The following is a 23,646-nucleotide window of genomic DNA, read 5'->3' as shown; positions in this document are numbered from 1 at the left end:
TCGATGTCTGGGATGGAGGCAGGAGGCCGATCCCGGAACATCTGGGGCAGGAGGCTCCCTCACACATATGTTTTTTATTGCTTGTTTTTATGTATTATAATGTTTATCACCCATGTTACGTTTGTCATGCTTAACCGTTCTTCTCCCCGCCACCTTTAGTTAGAGAGGGAAGTCTGCATTTTAGTTTTAATATTTAATAGGCCTCCCTCTCAGTCAGAAAATAAAAGCTGACCCCTTTCACGCCAACTACAGTTGTGGTGTCTTTATTTCATAAGATAAGTGTGCTTGAGTGGAGCGTGGAAGCATCTGACGTGTGAGGTTTAATACTGTGCAAAGTTAACTGCCGGCGCTCTAGGGCCCTGATCAATACTGTGATTTACACTGCGGTTGTTTTCATAACGCATATTACACTGTAACCAAACTGCGCCTGTGTGTCTCCGCTCACAGTAAAAAATACGTTTGAATATACAGTATATTGCAATGCAACAAGTTGTTTTTGCTTTGATGAAACAATGTTGTGTCTCTTTAAAAAAAATCTCTTGATGATACAGAGAAGGCGATAATGAATGTATCTGTAGATTATGTTATTTATTTGGAATATGCATAATTATGAAATAATTGAGGGATATGCCTAATTGTGAATTAATTGGGGGATGTACTGTACATAACTGTGAATTAATTAGGGGAATATACATAATTATGAATTCATTGGGGGATATGCATAATTGTGAAAAATTAGATTTCATGAAACTAACAGGGAGATGTATTAAAGCGTGGAGAGAGCTAAAGCGGAGTGAGATAAAGTACCAAACAATCAGCTCCTAACTGACATTTTTCAAACACAGTCTGTAAATGACAAAAGCTGTTTGGTTGGTACATTATCTCTCTCCACGCTTTGAGAAATCTCCCCCAAAGGGTAGGAAGGAATCAACATCCCTATGCGTCTTTTTAGCCACCCCCGTTACCTCCCAGTCAAAACTTAAATTTCCGCTACCGTGCAGCAAATCTGTACTGCAACTCGGTACGTACGAATTGGGACACTTGCTGTGCAGGAGGAAACCGAAGTGCCTAGACGGAAGATGTGGAGAACATACAAACTCCAAACAGACAAAGCCCTGACCCCAGCACTGTGCCATCAAGCTGCTGATCGTTTATGATCTCATTATCACTCTATTTAACACAGGGACGCCCCCTAAAGATGCCCTTCTCTGAATGTACATATACTGTATTCTGGTCTGGAGATATTATATATTGAATTATCTCCTGGTCAGCGTTCCCTCTGAGTTATACTCTCTGGAATGGATGAATTAAAAGCTTACTCCACCCTGAAAACCTGTACTGAGAATCTGCTGTTCAGTGCAACAATTGTATACATGAATTTAAAAGTGACCTTTTCCTAACAAGTTCTGATTTCAACATAATCCTTTCTAGAAAGCACAATACCGAGTGGTTCAGCATAGTCAACAATACAATATCCTGGAGATACAGTAAGACAAGTAGATAAATGAACATACTGGTAGAGACTGTAGTCTTAGATCTTACATGGGAACTCCACCTTCAAAATCCTTCTTTCCAGACAGATATGGTTATTTTTGGTGCCCTTGGATCGACATTGGCGCACCAGGTTTATTTGTACCTTGACAACATACAGTACCCATTGTATTTTCTCAGAGAAATTAAAATATATATGTATAGTCAGTAGAATTAGCTGAAGGCGGGGTTCCCCTTTAAGTTTTATCTTAGATTTGTGCTTTTAAGTAATACAATGAAAACTTGACTACAAAACTGAAGTTAGTAATAAAGATTTGTCCCCTTACCGTGCTCTCCCACTAGGTGGTGAATCTTTCCATAGGAATCCGCATTCACACTGACCGGGCTGTTCACCAAACTGACCGGAGTACTGTCGCTCCTCTTCCCTTTCGGCAAGATGGCGGGGTTGGTTTTGCTGGTCGGGGAAGGCAGGATGGTGGGATAGTTCATGTTGGTATGGTTGAGCACAGCATCCACTTTGGTGTTAGAGGAGGCATTGGAAGACTTACATGATTTCAGTTGGGGCCCCTCGAAGTGGCAGTCCGCATGGTAGATGCTGTGGACGGACTCGCTATTGGGTGGTGAGTTCTGGTGGCTGGGGGATGGGGGGAGGAGCCTCAGTTGGCTCCTCGGCTGCATGATCTTCATCTCTAAATCACAGATCTCCGGGCTTGACCTGGGTCCACGGGGACTTCCATTACTTATGTGATAGTGATGGTGGTGGTGATGATGATGGTGATGGATCAAATGATGGATGGAAGTGATCCGCCGTTTGCACTTGCGGCCACGGCCCTGCCCGTTCATGGCGGCACTGTTGGGGTTGACCTTTTTCCTTCGCTTGTTTTGCCAATTATTATAAAGTCGTAGCGTCCGTCGTTTGAACTTCCGAAAAATGTGGCAGATGTACTTAAGTAACTCCTCGTAGCAGCTGCCCGGCTCGGAGAAGCTGGCGATTGTGCTATCGTTGGAGAGGTAACGAGCCCGCTGCTCCTCCATTAACTGATTCTCTCGCTGTTTCGTCTCAGAAAACTGTGTTGCTATCACAACCAGGCACAAGTTTATCATGAAGAAAGAACCCACCTAGGGGAATAGATAATTCAGAACAAAAATGGTTTGAAAGGAGATCTGAAGCCGCAGAGCACAAAATTGGCAACACAATATTCTTCTTTCAAGACAGAAACATGTAGAAACATAACGGACAACTGTTGTGCAGTACATCTACTTTGTGACTTAACCAACCATAGAAAAAGTGACATTTGTTGAATTTCATACATCTCGCGTCTACTGAGGAAGAAAAAATACAAACCACTGACAGAGTCTATTACAAGATTGCATCAAAAAGGGAAAAATAATTGTCCTGAGTGAGAGATGTCAACTGTTCCTTTCACTTATAAACAGTAAAGGCAGCCATTTTGTGGCCTAAGTCCTGTCACCTACAGAGAGTAAAGGCAGCCATTTTGTGGCCTAAGTTCTGTCACCTACAGAGAGTAAAGGCAGCCAGCAGCCATTTTGTGGCCTAAGTCCTGTCACCTACAGAGAGAAGAGGCAGCCATTTTGTGGCCTAAATCCAGGGCTGCTGCTGTCCTATTAAATGCACACGGTTATAACACACCATGCATAAATCCCGACAGGCACTCCATTATACCAATATGATATACACCGCAGTGCTCAACCCAAAACTGTATATACTGTATGGACACAGAGCTTGGGTCCTGTTCTTTTTACAAATCCAGTGAAAGACTTATATAGGAATAATATATTCAAATGTATTGACAATATTAACACAATGTTAAAAACATTTCTTAAAAATAGAAAATATCCGTTCATTTAGAGTAGGCATTCCCAACCGCGGTCCTCAAGGCACACCAACAGTGCAGGTTTTAGTAATATCCAGGCTTCAGCACAGATGGTTAAATCAAAATAACTGAGGTACTAATGAAATCACCTGTGTTCAAGCCTGGATATCACTAAAACCAGGACTGTTAGTGTGCCTTGAGGACCGAGGTTGGGAAACACTGATTTAGAGGCTGCTGCTTAAACAGTGAGACACCGCACTGACAGTGACATATTGGATATAAACAGGGTTATGAAACACACTATTAAACGCCCTGATACGCTGATGATCCATTATACCTGCGACAGAGTGCAGGAGGTTGAACTCAGCGCTAGCCTCCATATAACAACTAGCGCTCTCCCTCTGTCCACACTGCAACAAACCGTCTATGTGCTGCCTCCAATCTGTGACACAGGGCTGAGCATAACGCAGACACCACAATCTCGCAGACACCAAACACCACGATCTCCCCTGGAGGTTTACACAGTACAGACTGAACTCACATTGCTGCTAATTAACTATTATTCCCATCACAGCGCTGTTACAGAAATCCATCTGCCCCTTTATCTGTGTACACATACGGCTTACACTGTAAACTGTCGTTGCCAATTCGTAATACTTATACCTGGATCAACAACACTTTGGGATTTGTAAAGGACTATGGGCGGGATGTAACGGCGTCCGAGTTTGACGGAGATACGGGTTACCGACTGAACTCTGACGTTTTTTAAAAGTGACAGTGGCAAAATCATGTCGTGTAAATGACCGCCGCTTTAAAGAAAAGTCAGAGTTCAGCCGGCAGTCTGCACGTCCAGCTAACTCGGATGCTATTACAACCCGAATAACTATGTTATAGTTATTTAATTGACTCATTGGAGCAGGTGTACTATTACCAGAGACTGGCTTTTCCTGGTGAGGATATTTTCTATGTTTAAGGAATGTTTTTAACATTGTGTTAATATTGTGACTACATTGGGCTATATTATTCCTATATCAGTCTTTGACTGTTATATTATAACATGCGCTCCTGGGGGGTAATTCAGACTTGATCGTAGCAGCAAATTTGTTAGCAGTTTGGTAAAACCATGTGCACTGCAGGGGGGGCAGATGTAACATGTGCAGAGAGAGTTAGATTTGGGTGAGTTATTTTGTTTCTGTACAAGGTAAATAAGGGCTGCTTTATTTTACACTGCAATTTAGATTGCAGATTGAACTCACCACACCCAAATCTATCTCTCTCTGCACATGTTATATCTGCCCCCCCCCCCCCTGCAGTGCACATGGTTTTGCCCAACTGCTAATAAAAAATCCTGCTGCGATCAACTTGGAATTACCCCCCCATGTGCACTGCACGGGGGGCAGATGTAACATGTGCAGAGAGAATAGATTTGGGTGGGGTGTGTTCAAACTGAAATCTAAATTGCAGTGTAAAAATAAAGCAGGCAGTATTTACTCTGCACAGAAACAAAATAACCCACCCAAATCTAACTCTTTCTGCAAATGTTATATCTGCCCCCTCCTGCAGTGCACATGGTTTTGCCCAATTGCTAACAAACTTGCTGCTGCGATCAACTCAGAATTACCCCCATGGTTTTGCCCAACTGCTCACAAATGTGCTGCTACAATCAGGTCTGAATTACCCCCCTAGTTGTTAGTGTTCTCAATCCTCTTTGTCCTATTTTGTTTATTGGTTGAACCCAGTATAAGTGGAGCTGCTGTTTATTAATTCAATCTCAGGTAATTTTTTAGTATTATTGCATCTGGTTTTCTTCTTTTGGTTGTTTTTTTTGTACAAGAGGGTTTGTGTCTTGCCACAAGTGTCCACATTCTGCTGGAATCAGCTCCCTCCAAGGGAGAAGAAAACAAGGCTGCATATTCTGCTCCTGTAGTGGAGGTTTTTCAGTCTTTCTGAATTGCACTGGAGAAATGGAGGTCCAGGTTTTCCAGCTCACCCAGAGACAGCAGGAAGTCAGGTGCAGGAGAGGGGTTTAAAACTCCCAAACACCCACAATTCGTGGCGCTGATGCCTATTAGAGGCCAGTGAGCAGGGTCCAGTTTATAGCGCAGGGACTGTGGACATTGGCCATGTCAGGAGAGCATGGCATGTGTGGCTGCAAGCCACTGCAGCAGAATTACTTTTGAGCATGGGAAGTGCTAGAACCTTTTATGTTTGTGTGTTTTACTTCTCTGTATGTACCTGTGTGGCCAGGCTCAAACCTTTGTATTAGGGAGGCCAATCCTGGGCCATTTTTTCAATCCCAGGTATCGGGATTGAAAAATGGTCAATCCCGGGATTCCCAGGATTGGCTTTCTTACTGTGTCCACCCGTCCCCCACGCCCCTCCCCACCTCTCCCCACTTACCCCGCAGACATAAATAAACTCACAAAACTGCAGGGGGAAACTTCATTCAGACGCCTAAGTCCCGGAATCCCGCCGATCCCAGAATTGGCCACCCTACTGTGTATGCTGTGCTACAGCGTTTGATGCCAGTAAAGACACTGTGGTTGTAACCAAAATACCTGCCTTTGAGTCCTTATTTACAGTACCCGTGTTACACTATATATTGAATAGGCAACACTCACGGGACCGTTATCAAAAGAATCGCATGACAGACTATGGGGTAGATGTATTAAGCAGTGATAAGAGAGAAGTCTGTCAGTGGAGGCATGTGCCATGGCAACCAATCAGCTGCTACGTATTGTTCATTCTGTGACTTGTATTTCAATAAGGGTTTTCATGTAACCAGGACACAGAGAGTGTTGCATGCTTCTTTACTGAAAACTGCTGGAAGTCACAGACAGCGACCCCGAATAGAGATTCATACGCCAACTATTACAAAACACAAAATAAGATCCGTTGTAACCTTCCACCGGAATACATGTACAGCAATGGGAACTATGGTGGTCATTCCGAGTTGTTCGCTCGTTGCCAATTTTCGCTATGCTGCGATTTGTTGCAAAATGCGCATGCGCAAGGCACGCAGGGCGCATGCGCTTAGTTATTTAACTAAAAACTTAGCAGATTTGCTGTGGATCCTGCGGCGCTTTTCAGTCGCTCTGCTGATTGGTGAATGATTGACAGGAAAGAGGCGTTTCTGGGTGGTAACTGAGCGTTTTCCGGGAGTGTGCTAAAAAACGCAGGCGTGTCAGGGAAAAACGCGGAGTGTCTGGAGAAACGGGGGAGTGGCTGGTCGAACGCAGGGTGTGTTTGTGACGTCAAACCAGGAACTAAACGGACTGAGCTGATCGCAATCTGTGAGTAGGTCTGCAGCTACTCAGAAACTGCAAGGAATTATTTATTAGCAATTCTGCTAATCTTTCGTTCGCTATTCTGCTAAGCTAAGATACACTCCCAGAGGGCGGCGGCCTAGCGTGTGCAATGCTGCTAAAAGCAGCTAGCGAACTAACAACTCGGAATGAGGGCCTATATACCCCACACGTATAATATTATAGAATGCACTTGAAAAATGGTTACGTCAAAGCGGATTGGTTGCCATGGCTCGCTTCTCCGCTCTCATCACTGCTTCATACATCTACTCCTGTATCCCTTGTACAACATTTCAGTCAGAAATCTTTTATCAAGAATGTTCCTCACGGACCCCTCAATTGAAACAGACCGTTGGGCACTTAATGAACGCCATCTACATACTGTATGTCCGTATACAGTGTGTGTAGTATTATGAGCATTAATTAGACTATTTGTGGCACTGATGATGTTACTCTTTATAGCAGAGGTAGGAAACCTGTGGCACTCCAGGAACTGAAACTCCCAGCATTCCCTGTCTATCGCTGGCAAGGCAAGCTGGGAGTTGTTGCTTTATAATATCCGGGGGAATCAAAGATTGTCAATACCTGATTTATAGAGGTTACTATCACTTGCAAACAATTTATGTAACACAAAATACTTTTAAAGGGGCAATGTCATATCTACCCAAATGCAAGTACTACCTCTAGAACCTAGATTTTTTTAATTTGCATAATTTCAAAGTTCTGAGGGTACAAACAAGGATAAACTCCCAACATCTGTAATGTAAATGTAACAAAAGCCGATACTTACTATTATAAGCAGTATAAAATATATAAAATTGTAAAAAGAATGTGCATCCATGACATAGTACATGATGTCCACCCACCCTTCCAGGGTTATAACCTAGGAGAGAAGGGAAAAATATATCATTAAGATAATGTTACAATACAATCAGCAGACAAATCAAAAGGCAGCTACTTTGTAAGTGGATATAAAATATTGTATGCAGCCTAAAGTACTGAGACACTTTAGGCCCATACACACTTGCCGATAAAATGAGCAACGTCGCTCATTTTCCCCCTTCCTGAGCGACGTCGCTCATTTTATCGACAAGTGTGTCTGCCGCCAGCGATGACCGATGCGCGGCCCCGCGGGTCGGCAACGATCGTTGCTGTCGCCAGTGCATGCATGCAGGATCTGGACTGTCGTCCACGACCTGCATGCAGTGCTGGCGGAGATGTGACGTCACTGAACGATATGAGCGTTCATATCGCTCAGTATGTACAGTCGGCCGCCGACCGGACGGCTCGGGAGGGGAAACATTAGACGACGTCGCTCACAGAGCGACATCGTCTAATGTGTACGGACCTTGTGTGATGCACTAAGGGGAGACACAGGTATTGTTACAGCATATACCTATAGGCTGAATTTGACCGTTTTTAGTGGGAGGGATGGAACAAGATGAGGGAGAGCCCTGCTTGCAAGAGCTTAGTCTAAAACGGAAGAGTAAGGCGTGGGAGTATTGGGGGCATAGAAGGGGCTTGAGTTTGAAGCAACAGAGTTTGGGGACAGTCTGATAGGAGGGAGAGTGTTCCATGGATTAGGGCAGCGCAGGAGGAGTCTTGTAGGCGAGCGGTAGTAACCAATGATAAGAAGAGGCAGTGGTCACTGACTGACTGGAGGGACTATGGCGATAATGAGACGGGGATGTGGGAGGGAAAGGAGAGTGTGAGAGCTTTGTAGGTTTTTTGGGGGGATGGGGAGTGTGTACTGGATCCTGCAGAGGATAGGGAGCCAGTGGAGGGATTGCTAGAGTCTGAGAGAGGTGGCAGAGACAGAACAACATGATAAATAGATCAGTTTAGCGTTAAGGAGAGATTGTAGAGAGCAGAGAGAAGATGGTTACAGTATTAGAGAGATAATGATCGAGCAGACAAGTGTTTTTGTAACGTCCAGGGAGTGTAAGTGCCCAGTTCCACCGAACACACTTTTGATAAATTTTGTTCCCATAAAAAAATGCCACAAAGCCCCACTTACACCACTCACTACATAGTCTAACATATATCCACTCCTGTGTAGAACTTACAGCAAGGCACGTGACAAGTATACTCATAAAATATTCATACAATGATTTTTTTTTTTTTTTAAACAAGAATATTTAATTGTAGGACACCGGCAAACTAATGTTTCTTAGGGTTGAAAGAGTTTTAATCTATTCATGTATTTTCCTGTGTTTGCGATTCCTCTCCAATAATTAAAACCCCATAAAAGAAACAATGAATCATGCAGTATGCAGCCATGTGTGGTATTTATGTGACCGCCGGTCAGCTGACCGACAGTCACATGACCTCCTCCACGAGCCCGACTGCTCACTTTCCCGATGGTCGGCATGCCGACCAACAGGGACTATTTCCACTCATGGGTGTCCACGACACCCATAGAGTGGGAATAGAATCCGCGGCAACCGCAGGTCGCCACCGAGCCTGCAGCGAGCCCGCAAGGGGCTTGCTGCACTCGCCCCTCCCCACCGGGATCCCGGCCTCGGTATGCTGCCGGGATCCCGGCGTCGGTAAGCTGACCGGCGGTCAGGAGACCGCCGGTCAGCCATACTACACCCTGCAGCCATATAAGACAGCCCAATATAACACCCAGCTCATCGGACCTACACTCTCGCCCTTCTGTTTAGTAGTGACCTCCCGCCTCTGTGCTCCCCTGTATAGTGGGGAAATACTGCACCTTCCCCATTGTGGAAAAAAAGGAAACTATTAACAAAATGTACAATATTATTTATAATGCAAATGTCTTCATATGATCAAAATACTGTACACAGTTCTTGTGAAGTGCACTATTTTGTCATGCCGACGCTACGGTTCAGTTGTTGCATCTCCAAGGACATCACCAGAACTAATGACACCTGCTGACTAACAAATACATTAAAAATTAAAATTCTGAAAAGGGTCCGAGGGTCTCTCACATAATACAAATGGCAAATTTCATTATAATTTAACACAAATGATCAAGATCTTTGTGACCCAGGCGTCTGCCTTCGTTTCCTTTGCTTTGCCTTCTTATCGGGTTCCAGCTTGTGGAGTTTGGACTGAACGTGGATTCTTGCAGGTGGAGGATGTCCACGCAGTTTGGGTTTGATGCAGCGATGGACGCAGTAGCACAGTAGCTGTGTCTTTGTATGCAGCAGCTGTGCTAAATTATGCTAATTATACAGGAGGTGTCTTGTCAGTGGTGCAAGTAGAAATGTTTTCTTATGGGTACTGAGTGATGAAAAATGGGCGTGGTCATGTGTTGTGATGGGGCGTAGCCACATGCTGCTAGTGGGAGTGGCTACATGACACTAGCGGAGTGGCCACATGACACAGCCCCTTTTTGGGGGGATTCTGGAGGCAAGGCTAAAAATATATAGTAATGCCTCCAGTATAATAGAAATATATAGTGATACCGCCAGTATAATAGAAATATATAGTAATGCCCCCAATTTAATAACAATATATAGTAATGCCTCCATTATAATAGGAAAATACAGCCACTGTCACACTCCCAGTAATCCGGACAAAGTGGGAGGAGCAGTCATGCTGCCAAGCACCATGGTTTTGTTGCTTTGTGGCACTTATAATTGTGGCAATGGCAAAGTGTGTGGCAGGTGGTACTGCGTACCCGCTGCCAAATTCTTAAGGGTACTCCGTACCTGAGCGTACCCGCATACTTGCACCACTGTGTCTTGTGTAAATAGAATGCTCCTGCCATCTTCTGTGATCCGCTGCTGCGTCCGTAAACGCAGCTTCGGATCATTCTGCGTGAACACTGATCATCTGAGTAACCCTCACTTTACTTAGGATGGCCGGGGTTTTCATGCAGGAGGGGACTGTGCAGATTAGATTTTTAGAACATCGAAGAAATATTTTGAATCAAAATCTGACACATAGTGTATCTAAGCACTTTTTTGACCATCATAATGGGGATCCAGGTAGCCTTAAGCTAGTAGGAGTGGAATATATACCAACCACGAGCAGAGGTGGAGATCGGTTTAAGAAACTTTGTAAACAAGACATTTATTGGATGCACAAAATAGGTTCTATCCACCCTGAAGGATTGAATGAGGCAGTAGAATTGAATGTATTATTATAAATCTCTTCTATATAATATTTCATGATTATTATAACAATGTCCTCTGGTTATGTGACAGAATCCTCATTTTCCTTCTTTTGTTGTTCTCTCTGTATATTGGGTTCTTATGTATATGACTATATAAATGGTCTCCCCTTTCCTTGTCCCCATGTAAATATACAATGTGGAATGGTTATTCTAAGATCACTAAGTATGGAACACTCCCCCTCTTGGTTGGGACTCTGTCCTTTTTCCCTTCTAGAAAGTGTCCATTTCCTGGTCACGGATTAGCGCCGGAAAACGTGACTCGGTCACGTGGTCGGCGCTGGTCATGTGACGAGGAGAGAAACAGAAACTGACGTTGTGTTACGTCAGAGGTCATGTGACCGCAATCGATCTCTCACTCTTCACCACCTTCCTTAACTAATGTGTGAACTGATGCTGTTTAGTCCAACAGAGGCCATGTCCCCTCTTCCCCTCTTTTTCCTACTCGCTATATGAGGATCTTATTACCACATCGGTTGTGCCCTTACACCCAGTCGCGTGCTGGGGCCGTGTCATGTGACCCGGCCACATGACCGGCATACGTCACGCGACTCAGGGTGGGAAATAAGAAGCATTGACTAAATTAATATTATTATGTGTCACCGACAGGTGCGGTCATGTGACCGCCATTGACTAACCAATAGGTATTACTCTGATAGGCTATGCCCCAAGTCTATCAACCTCCTTAACCAATAGAGATACCAGTAGGTGTCATCGACATTTGCGGTCATGTGACCGCTATTCACCAATCAATTGATCTGGTTTTGATTGGCTGTAGCCTAAGTCTATCATACCTAATAACCAATAGAGATATACAATCTCCAGTTACTACAGCAACAAATAATAAACATTGTTACCTATTGGTTGAAAAATGGTCTTTATCTAGTTAGAGCAAGATAAATTAAGATTTTTATATACACTGCTCAAAAAAATAAAGTGAACACTAAAATAACACATCCTAGATCTGAATGAATGAAATATTCTTATTAAATACTTTGTTCTTTACATAGTTGAATGTGCTGACAACAAAATCACACAAAAATTGTCAATGGAAATCAAAGTTATTAACCCATGGAGGTCTGGATTTGGAGTCACCCTCAAAATTAAAGTGGAAAAACACACTACAGGCTGATCCAACTTTGATGTAATGTCCTTAAAACAAGTCAAAATGAGGCTCAGTAGTGTGTGTGGCCTCCACGTGCCTGTATGACCTCCCTACAACCCACACAAGTGGCTCAGGTAGTGCAGCTCATCCAGGATGGCACATCAATGCGAGCTGTGGCAAGAAGGTTTGATGTGTCTGTCAGCGTAGTGTCCAGAGCATGGAGGCGCTACCAGGAGACAGGCCAGTACATCAGGAGATGTGGAGGAGGCCGTAGGAGGGCAACAACCCAGCAGCAGGACCGCTATCTCCGCCTTTGTGCAAGGAGGAACACTGCCAGAGCCCTGCAAAATGACCTCCAGCAAGCCACAAATGTGCACGTGTCTACTCAAACGATCAGAAACAGACTCCATGAGGGTGGTATGAGGGCCCGACATCCACAGGTGGGGGTTGTGCTTACAGCCCAACACCGTGCAGGACGTTTGGCATTTGCCAGAGAACACCAAGATTGGCAAATTCGCCACTGGCGCCCTGTGCTCTTCACAGATGAAAGCAGGTTCTCACTGAGCACATGTGACAGACGTGACAGTCTGGAGACACCAAGGAGAACGTTCTGCTGCCTGCAACATCCTCCAGCATGACCGGTTTGGCAGTGGGTCAGTAATGGTGTGGGATGGCATTTCTTTGGGGGGCCGCACAGCCCTCCATGTGCTCACCAGAGGTAGCCTGACTGCCATTAGGTACCGAGATGAGATCCTCAGACCCTTTGTGATACCATATGCTGGTGCGGTTGGCCCTGGGTTCCTCCTAATGCAAGACAATGCTAGACCTCATGTGGCTGGAGTTTGTCAGCAGCTCCTGCAAGATGAAGGCATTGATGCTATGGACTGGCCCGCCCATTCACCAGACCTGAATCCAACTGAGCACATCTGGGACATCATGTCTCGCTCCATCCACCAAAGCCACGTAGCACCACAGACTGTCCAGGAGTTGGTGGATGCTTTAGTCCAGTTCTGGGAGGAGATCCCTCAGAAGATCATCCGCCACCTCATCAGGAGCATGCCCAGGCGTTGTAGGGAGGTCATACAGGCACGTGGAGGCCACACACACTACTGAGCCTCATTTTGACTTGTTTTAAGGACATTACATCAAAGTTGGATCAGCCTGTAGTGTGTTTTTCCACTTTAATATTGAGGGTGACTCCAAATCCAGACCTCCATGGGTTAATAAATTTGATTTCCATTGATAATTTTTGTGTGATTTTGTTGTCAGCACATTCAACTATGTAAAGAACAAAGTACAAAGTATTTTATAAGAATATTTCATTCATTCAGATCTAGGATGTGTTATTTTAGTGTTCCCTTTATTTTTTTGAGCAGTGTATATATATGGGACTATAACAATAGAATTTAGAACGATGTTTACACTAACTATACACAATAGGTCTGCCTCCTATGCATTATACATGTGTTTTGAATTCTATATGAAGTGATTGGATTGATTATCTGCACAAGTGTTACTAATCCTCCTCATTAGAAAGGGTATATAATCCCCACTCAGTCATTGCATGGTATCCTTTGATAAAGCTGCTAAACTTTTTGGGGAGCAGCGAAACGCGTCAGGACCCCTGTTCCACACCACTTCAGTTTTGGCAATCACCAGTGTGTGTCTGAACCAGTCCCGGATCCACTACCAGCTTGCTGTGCAGCAACAAGAGGACATTTCCAGCACTCACCAATACAAATGAGGACATTCCTAATCTAACATGGACTCTCATGTATGGAAGCCTTTCCACCTCTAAAGCGGTGACCGGTAAATATTCAAACAACCGAACTTTGCTATTCTAACCAAACCTCTATGGAATTAGTGGACTTATCTGGGCATACTATACAGGAACAGACACCAAGTGATCCCATTATGTACAGAAATATTAACTGAATGTGGTTACGTATTTACTTTATTTTTTTCAATTGTGAGGAGAGCAATTGCTGATTTTAGTAGTTTTATTGTTTTTATTATAATAAATTGTTATATTACTCAATATTGTTCTATTCCAATCACTTCATCAGTAGCGCTGCCTGTACATTTTCTGGGGGCTGTGCCTTGGCACACCCAGAAAATGCTGCCCGCCAGCACCTCTTCCCTGCTCCTATACGGCCACAGCATGTCAATCATGCTACAACTGTCACAGAGATCGCCACATGCGCAGTGCACTAATCTCAAAACATAGGGAATGTACGCAAGCCACCAAATCTGCGTACAGTACATCTCTGAATCTGGCTCTTGGTCCAGTTTATATTCAAAATCTAGACTACTGTATAAGAGCCTTGATTCCGTGAAGCGTCAAGGGGCTGCAGATTGTGATGTCTCTTTTAACCAATCATTTCCTTTCGTTTATGTCCGCCATCTGTTTACGCAGTCACAGACAGGGACCATGACTCTGGTTGCACCTTAGTGAGACCTGAAGGACGTCTCGCCGGTCGCTTCATGGGAAAATGGCTACAGACACGTCCTGGCTGCCATGAGCCTGTGACAGTGGACGATGATGCTCTGAGAAAAAAGCCATGAAAACAATCTTCTTTTCTGGTCCCTGTGGCCTTTCCCAGACCTCTCGTATAAATAGAACCACTGTGAACTGTCTGCTGCGAGAGAGATGGTCCAGGATACGCATCCCTAATCTCCCCAAACTAATCCACCTACAAAGATTGTCCTTTTTTCTTGTGACTCTTACTAATGTCATACTTAGGTGGAGATGTATCATTCTTAGAGAAGTGTAAAGTGGAGAAGTTGCCCATAGCAACCAATCAGCTTCTTGCTATGATTTATCTAGCACAGTCTATAAAATGACAGTTAAAACCTGTTTGGTTGCTAAGGGCAATCTCACTTTATTTCTCTCTAAGGTTTGAAATATCTCCCCCATAGGATGTAGGCAATAGGATCTGGCCAAACACTGCACAGCGGGGGTAATTCAGACCTGATTACTGTTGTGTGTTTTTGCACAGCGGGCGATCAGCAATAGACTGCACATGCGTATGCACCGCAATGCGCACGTGCGTCGGCCAACAACGGGCATCGCCGGTCAGCGACAGGATGGTGCGAAAATTCCGATCGCATGGGCGTTCGCAAGGTGATTGACTGGAAGAGGCTGTTTGTGGGTGGTAACTGACCGTTTTCTGGGAGTGTCAGGGAAAACGCAGGCGTGTCCAAGTGTTTTCAGGGAGGGTGTGTGACGTCAGCCTGTTCTCATCGCACTGTAGGAGTAAGTCCTGGGCTGCGCACACTGCACACACTGGATTTTTTCAGCTTGGCGTACACATGTGGTCACATGCACAGCGAATTTACACTCCCCCTTGTGCGGCGCCTATCTGAATGCAGGAAAGCAAAGTTAGCAGCCCAGCAATCAGGTCTTAATTAGGCCCCGTATCCAGTGATCTGGATTTGACAATGTTACCAAACTGAGGGGGTCATTCAGATCTAATCGCTGGTCTGCGTTTTTTGCAGTCCTGTGATCAGAAAGTCGCCGCCTACAGGGGAAGTGTATTTTCGCTGTGCAGGTGTGCGTTCCTATGTGTTAGCAGAGCTGCTAAAAATCAGTTTGTGCGGTATCTACGCAGCCCAGGAGTTACTCTTTCTGTGCGACTGAATCCTTCTGATCGGGGCCGGAGCTGACATCAGACACCCTCCCTGAAAACGCTTGGACACGCCTGCGTTTTTCCGGACACTCCCTGTAAACGGTCAGTTGCCACCCACAAACGGTCTCTTCCTGTCAATCACCTTGCGTATGCCTGTGCGAATGGATCCTTCACACCATCCCGTCGGTGACCGGCGATGCCCATTGTAGCTGTCCGACAAGCTTGCACTTTGCGGTGCATACGCAGGCGCAGTTTGGACCTGATCTGCCGCTGTGCGAAAACACACAGCAGCGATCAGATCTGAATAACCCTCTGAACTTGTTAAGAAAAATTCATTGCAGAAGGTTGCACTGAACAGCGTATTCTCAGTCTCTTTTGGCTGGAGATTAGAATAAAGTATAAACTATTGGAGGTTTTCACCCCAGATCACACAGACACATGATAAGGTTTCTCAGATTGTTAAATATACATTGCAAGGAGTTTTATGCCTTCCTAATGCATCCTCCCAAGCTTAATGTGCCTATCTTAAACGGAACGAACCAACTGATAAGGATCACACATTAAACGTACGTGCACTGCACCATGGGAATACTTTTAATTAGCATTTGTCCATTATGCATCTTGCATCAATAAGCACATAATGAAATAATAAAATAAACAGCTATCTATATAGTGCATGGGTTTATGATATCGATGGACTAGGAGTTTTTGCTGTGGCCTGTGCTTTGGGGGTCATTCCGAGTTGTTCGCTCGCAAGCTGCTTTTAGCAGCTTTGCACACGCTAAGCCGCCGCCTACTGGGAGTGAATCTTAGCTTCTTAAAATTGCGAACGAAAGATTCGCAATGTTGCGATAAGACATCTCTGTGCAGTTTCTGAGTAACTCGAAACTTACTTGGCATCTGCGATCAGTTCAGAGCTTGTCGTTCCTGGTTTGACGTCACAAACACACCCAGCGTTCGCCCAGACACTCCTCCGTTTCTCCAGCCACTCCCGCGTTTTTCCCAGAAACGGTAGCGTTTTTTCACACACACCCATAAAACGGCCAGTTTCCGCCCAGAAACACCCACTTCCTGTCAATCACAGTACGATCACCAGAACGAAGAAAAAGCCGTGAGTAAAATTCTTAACTGCATAGCAAATTTACTTGGCGCAGTCGCAGTGCGAACGTTGCGCATGCGCACTAAGCGGAAAATCGCTGCGATGCGAAGAAATTTACCGAGCGAACAACTCGGAATGACCACCTTTGTTGTTATAGGATACACACATTGACATGCGACTGTTACTTCTTGGAAAGAGCACAAAAAAAACAAACATTGATGTGTATAGTGTAATTTAAAAAATAAAATCGCGATAGACCCCTCTAGGGCCTGATTGTGAGAATTTTGCAGCAGATGCGAATGTGTCTTTATGCTAATGCTGATACAAAGCTCTTCCCTGGTGCGTCTGAGAGAGACCCCCACTGTCAGCGTCCATAGACAAAATGGGCCTGACTCAGCGGACAGAGGAGCTATCGCTGCTGCTTACATGGAAGCAGCAGCCATAGCACCATTAGGGTAACACAGCAGGGATCATCTGCGATACCATTGGCCGGCTGTGTGACCAATTGGGTTGCGCATCCTGGCTGCCGCAGATACAACAAATGGACCGGGAAACTGTCCTCCGCCGGAGATCCTGGTCTTGTTGCTCCCTTCAACAGGGGCAACACGGCGGGCATTGTCGCTCCCTCCCCCGGCCCCAATCCAAAGCAGACTGTTCATCACTGGCAGTCTGATGCCATACTGCTTGCTACATTTCAGACCCGTACTGGCATGCGCCACGTCACCGTCAGGGCCTGAATCAGGCACACTATCTTCAGATTCAGCATCAAAATGTGCACCAGCTTGGCAGATGCAGAGTCTTGTGGATGGCTCCTGCCGGTGCAGCCGGGCTGCGATGGCAGGAGGCCCGCCGCCATCTTTTGATCGGAGAGGCTGTGTATGACGTCACGCGGCTGTCCCGATAACGGCGCAGACACGCCCCACCATTTGGAAGCCCCCCCCATTTCCCTGCCACTGCCCCCGCTCCGTCTCCGCCTTGGAAACGGAGCGTTGCCGCCTCGTGAATGCCTCTGTCTGTCAATCGGGCAGAGGTGTTTGCATTTACTGTGGGTCACCTGCAGTAAGTGTGGGCACATGTGCTGGACGGGCCCTGTGCATGCGTCCGCATCGTCATTGTATTTTTTGCGATTAGCAATCCAACCTGAATGAGGTCCTTTGTACGGTATCGCTTCCTACGACACTCCCATGACACGCCTGCATCTCTCCCATAACACATCTCCACCTGTCTTTTTAGCCACCCCCCTGTTACCTTCCAGTCACTGTCCAGGAACGCCCCTCACATTTCGGAAACAGTGCGTCCAAATCTGTGTGGCATAATATATGTACAAAATCGGGACAAAAGGCCAACGGGACACAGACACACGCGCACAGGAGAAACAGGGCTCCACTGTGTCCAACATCGCCGCTGTATCCCACTGATCGCACAGGTCACATACCGTATATACCAAGTACATCTGTAATAAATCGCATCACCTGCAGCCAAGTTACACTTTACAAATGGCACACCTGCATTTCCTCCACCTCAGCCATATTGAGATTAGGAAATAATAGAGGCAAGATTAAATAATTAGAACGTGGAACTGTGAGAAATATGATGTGGATTTTCAATGTGCCGACAACAATTTGCCAGCAATCTCTGTTTCCATTACTGGGCTCAGTGAAGTGGGGCACATCTATTGCTTGAGAGACAAGCCAGAGGAGATGTTACTCTCCACTCAGTAATCAGCGCTTGTATCACTGCGCGTATGTGGTCCTGCTACCACCACCGCCGCCGTGCACTCCTCAGCTGTAGTTAAGCCACTGTATTCTCTTTCTATCTCAATTTTCAGGAATACAGAGGACTAGATTTGCAGGTAGATGTCTTTAGATATCTTGTTTTGGAGCATATACTGTAAGTGTATTATGCTGTGTTATTGTGCATGACCCCAGGTAACCAGTGACCCATGAAGGGTCATGGGAAAGGCTAAAGGTGATTGATTTGGTCTGAAGAACAACACGTGATGAAATGTGCGCATGGATCTAGGGGCCTAATTCAGCATGGATCGCTAGTCAGAGAAATCGCAAATTGGGCAATTATCGAAAGACTGCGCATGTGTAATAGCAACAGAAAATGCGTACAGATCGTAATCGCAATGTAGCCGCTGTTTAACTGACATTAAGCAGACGTTTCTGGGGGGGGAAACAAGCCTTTTTTTTGGGTGTGTCAGAAAAAACGCAGGCGCTTTTGGAGATGGTCTCTGACGTCAGCGCAGACCACTTCCAGACTGTCTCAGTCACAGATTAGTGGCAGTCTCAGACCTACTCACATTTGCTTCAATGTTCAGGGAATTGCGTATGCATCTGCAAGTGGATAGCGACCTGCGATGCATTCGCAATTTTGCATGGGGCGTTTTTTCTTCCTGTCGTGGTGGTGCCTTTCTACTCACAGGCAACTGAAATTTCCCTGAATAGCAATCCCTGCTGAATGAAGCCCTAATGCGTATACTTACCTGTATGTAGGCATCTGTGGTAGTGTGCTGCCCCTTTATGTATGCTTGGTATCAGTGCGCACTTGGGCCCTATCACTGGTGCAAAAGAGCCATCTGAAAACAGAAAGACTTCTGGGCTATTGTCCTTTGCCTGCAGTTCCATCAACAAATCCTCACTGAGCAATTAAGGTTAGACCACAGGCAGGGTGGCAGGGACGGTCGCCCAGGTGACCCCACAGATGGACAGAGCAGGATGGGCTGAGGTACACCAGTGGAACTCCAGTGACAGAGCAGGATGGCCTGAGGTTCACCGGCCAGACTACAGTAACAGAGATGTAAGGCATAAGGTACACTGGCTGGACTACAGTAACAGGGCAGGATGGGCTGAGGTACACCAGCGGAACTCCAGAGAAAGGGCAGGATGGGCTGAGGTACACCGGTCAGACTCCAGTGACAAAGATGGATGGGCTGTGGTACACAGGTCAGACTCCACTGACAGAGCTCGATGGGCTGAGGTACAGTGGCCGGATTCCAGAGACAGGGTAGGATGGGCTGAGGTACACCAGCGGGACTCCAGTCACAGGGCAGGATTGGCGGAGGTACATCAGCAGGACTCCAGTGACAGGACAGGATGGGCTGAGGTACACAGGTCAGTCTCCAGTGAGAGCAGGATGGATTGAGGTACAGAAAGTTATCCTCAGGGGAGGTTAGGAGAGGGGCATGATGGGAGTAGGAGGGGATTTTATGCTTGAGAGCATGATTTTTATTAGTGGGGGCCTCTACAACGTAATCCTAATCCCTTATCCTAACTCTAACCCTCCTCCTGCAGTCTAATCCTAACCACCCCTCTCTGTAGCCTAACCCTAACCTCACCCTAGTGCCTAATCCTATCTTCTCCTTAGTGCCTAACTCTGTCCTCAAACTAGTGCCTAACCCTATGTTTCCCTAGTGCCTAACCCTATTCTCCCCCTAGCACCTAACCCTAACCTCACCCTAGTGCCTAACCCTACCCCCTCTCCCTAGTGCCTAACCCTGTCCTCAACCTAGTGCCTAACCCTATTCTCCCCCTAGTGCCTAACCCTATCCTCACCCTAGTGCCTAACCCTATCCTCTCCCTAGTGCCTTACCCAATCCTCAACCTAGTGCCTAACTATATCCTCTCCCTAGTGCCTAACCCTATTCTCCCCCTAGTGCCTAACCCTATTCTCCCCCTAGTGCCTAACCTCATCCTCCCCCTAGTGCCTAACCCTGTCCTCAACCTAGTGCCTAACTATATCCTCACCCTAGTGCCTAACCCTATACTCTCCCTAGTGCCTAACCCTGTCCTCAACCTAGTGCCTAACTATATCCTCACCCTAGTGCCTAACCCTATACTCTCCCTAGTGCCTAACCTCATCCTCCCCCTAGTGCCTAACCCTGTCCTCAACCTAGTGCCTAACTATATCCTCACCCTAGTGCCTAACCCTATACTCTCCCTAGTGCCTAACCCTATATTCCCCCTAGTATCTAACCCTATCCTCCCCCTAGAGCCTAACCCAATCCTCAACCTAGTGCCTAACCCTATCCTCAACCTAGTGCCTAACCATATCCTCTTCCTAGTGCCTAAACCCTATGCTTCCCCTAGTGCAAACCCTATTTTCCCCCTAGTGCCTAACCCAATCCTACCCCTCATGCCTAACCTCATCCTCCCTCTAGTGCCTAACCCTATCCTCTCCCTAGTGCCTCCCTCTAGTGTCTAACCCTATCCCCCCTCCCTAGTGTCTAATCCTATCCTCCCTATTGTACCTAACCCTATCTTCAACCTGGTACCTATCCCTATCCTCTCCCTAGCTTCTAAAGTTTCTAACCCTATGCTTCCCCTAGTGCCTAACCCTATTATCCCCCTAGTGTCTAACCCTATCCTCCCCTTAGTGCCTAACCCTGTCCTCAACCTAGTGCCTAACAGTGTCCTCAACCTAGTGCCTAACCCTATCCTCCCCCTAGTGCCTAACCCTATCCTCCCCCTAGTGCCTATACCCTATGCTTCCCCTAGTGCCTAACCCTATTTTCTCCCTAGTGCCTAACCCAATCCTACCCCTCATGCCTAACCTCATCCTCCCTCTAGTGCCTAACCTTATCCTCCCCCTAGTGACTAACCCTATCCTCCCCCTAGTGCCTAACCCTATCCTCCCCCTAGTGACTAACCCTATCCTCCCCCTAGTGCCTAACCCTATCCTCCCCCTAGTGACTAACCCTATCCTCCCTCTAGTGACTAACCCTATCCTCTCTCTAATGTCTAATCCTATCCTCCCGCTAGAGCCTAACCCTATCCTCAATCTAGTCTAGTGCCTAACCCTATCCTCAACCTGCTACCTAACCATATCCTCATTCTAGTGCCTAACCCTAATCCTCCTGTCTTGCAGCCTAACCCTATCCTCCCCGAGTACCTAACCCTAACCCTTCCCCACTGCCTACTCCTAACCTCCCCTTGGGGCCTAATCATAACCCTCCCCTTACCGCCTACCACAATCCTTCCCCTAGTGCCTAACCCTGATCCTCCTGTCCTGCAGGCTAACCCTATCCTCCCCTAGTATTGTAACTAACCCTAGTAGACAAAAGGTTGACATATGATAGGTCGGCAGTGAAAAAGATCAACATGGAGAAAAGGGCGATAGGGTTAAAAGGTCGACATGGCAATGGTCGACACATTTTGTTTTGCATTTTTGGGGTTAGTGGGGATAGTTTTTTCATCCGGAACCACCATTTGTAGAAATGTATCCACTTGCGGGCTCGCTTTGCTCACCAAGCTTCGGGCATGGGCCCTCATTCCGAGTTTTTCGCTTGCTAGCTACTTTTAGCAGCCGTGCAAACGCATAGTCGCCGCCCACGGGGGAGTGTATTTACGGTTTGCAAGTGTGCGAATGCCTGTGCAGCCGAACGGGTACAATCACATTTTGGGCAGAACAAGACCAGCCCTGTAGTTACTTATTCTGTGCGATGATTGCAGCGACAAAGGTCCCGGAATTAACGTCAGATACCCGCCCTGCAAACACCTGGACACGCCTGCGTTTTTCCAAACACTCCCTGAAAATGGTCAGTTGACACCCATACACTCCCACTTCCTGTCAATCTCCTTGCGATCGGCTGTGCGAATGGAATCGTCGCAATAAGCAGTGCAAAACAACGATGCTCTTTGTACCCGTACACCGCGCGTGCTCACTGCGCCCCATGCGTAGTTTTGCCGTTTTTTTTAAATGATCTCTACGCAGCGAACATCGGCAGCTAGCGGTCAACTCGGAATGACCCCCATGGTCTCTCACTTAACTCGCCACAAGGTTACTAAAGGTTATGATTTGTGACATGGATAGTCAAGCATGGATAAAGTCCAAAATACAAGAAACCCCCCCAAAAAACGTGTCAACCACATTTGTGTCGACCATTATATTTGTGTCGACCATCATATGAACATGTCGACATATTCCACCATTGACCTTTCATGTGCTGAACTTTTGTCCATGTCGACTTTGCCCCTTTTCGGCCATATGGGGTTGACCTAATGACTGTCAACCTAATGTATGTCGACCCATTGTCCGGATCCAAGTTATGGTTTGGGTTGTGTGGCCTTTGCGAAGCCTCAGTGTCGTCACTACAGTAGTTCCCAGAACACTGATGTTTGGCATATCAGTTAAGCCAACAAAATGGCTGCCTCCGTTATGTGTAGCTGGAGGGCTCACTTTAAGCCTATGAAAGAAGTCAGGCAGATCTGGTGCCTTTCCTGTGCTGGAAGAGTACACAGCAGAATACTCTGTCACACACCTCATGCATGACAAGTCTTATCTGATTAGCAGCGCTGTCACCTGCGCTAAATGAAAGATCTCCCTTTTTCATTTTGTCTCGTTCAGTGCCTGTCACATCATTGCCCATCTGGATGATTTGCGAGTTATTGGAGGGAAGGAGGGGCTGCAGCTTAGCTTTTCGGTGAGCCAAACAAATCCTAAATCTTCCCGCGTGCCTATAAACTTGCAATGTGAAAACAAATTTTTAACAGATTGTCCGGCCCTGAAAAATATATATTTCTCAAATAACCTCTCCTCAGAGTTACCTCAGGAAAACATTGCTTAGTGGATTAGAATGTTTCCAAGACTCATAGTACCTGCAAACCAATGAGAGGATATTTGCGCAGCTTACACTCTGCCCAGGGAGGACACCGATTGCTTACTGTACTGTACGTACCCTGTACAGGCCAAAAGCAGAATAGTCTTTACTACATCGACACCTATTTAAGGAATGAAAATACACAATAAAAGGGGTGGAGGAAATAATGACCATTGAACTTCTCTATCGCAGACCCGCTCTTAAATGTATCGCTTTTTTTTATTTTTTTTACAACATTTGGGATCCTATTTATCAATATTGGGTATAAAGAAAGACTTTCAATAGCAGCTTACTACAGTGATATTCAAACTTTTGGGGTCAATTTACCTCAAAATGTTTTGCTAAGGCAGCTCAGCGGTAATAGTGGCTGGCAGAGGTAAGAGAGCATTCCATTTCCGCTTTGCGCATTTATGACATGGCACGCGTCATGCTCCTAA

The 23,646-nt window shown here is 46.1% G+C and overlaps 1 protein-coding gene across 4 annotated transcripts in view; it reads right to left on the bottom strand.

Moving 5' to 3' along the window:
* Positions 1-23,646, bottom strand: part of CACNA1H (calcium voltage-gated channel subunit alpha1 H) — a 638,058-nt gene that overhangs the window by 262,631 nt on the left and 351,781 nt on the right. For all 4 annotated transcript variants that reach the window (XM_063934881.1, XM_063934879.1, XM_063934882.1 and 1 more), the window contains exons 6-7: positions 7,422-7,514; positions 1,818-2,610 (exon numbers count right to left, since the gene is read on the bottom strand). In XM_063934881.1, the coding sequence (XP_063790951.1) occupies positions 1,818-2,610; positions 7,422-7,514 (886 nt within the window). The remainder of the gene's footprint in view (positions 1-1,817; positions 2,611-7,421; positions 7,515-23,646) is intronic.

The sequence above is a fragment of the Pseudophryne corroboree genome, chromosome 7 (assembly GCF_028390025.1).
Source record: "Pseudophryne corroboree isolate aPseCor3 chromosome 7, aPseCor3.hap2, whole genome shotgun sequence".
Lineage (NCBI taxonomy): Eukaryota > Metazoa > Chordata > Amphibia > Anura > Myobatrachidae > Pseudophryne > Pseudophryne corroboree.
Note: the sequence above shows the minus strand (reverse complement) of the source record. Positions and strands in the feature narration are given on the sequence as shown.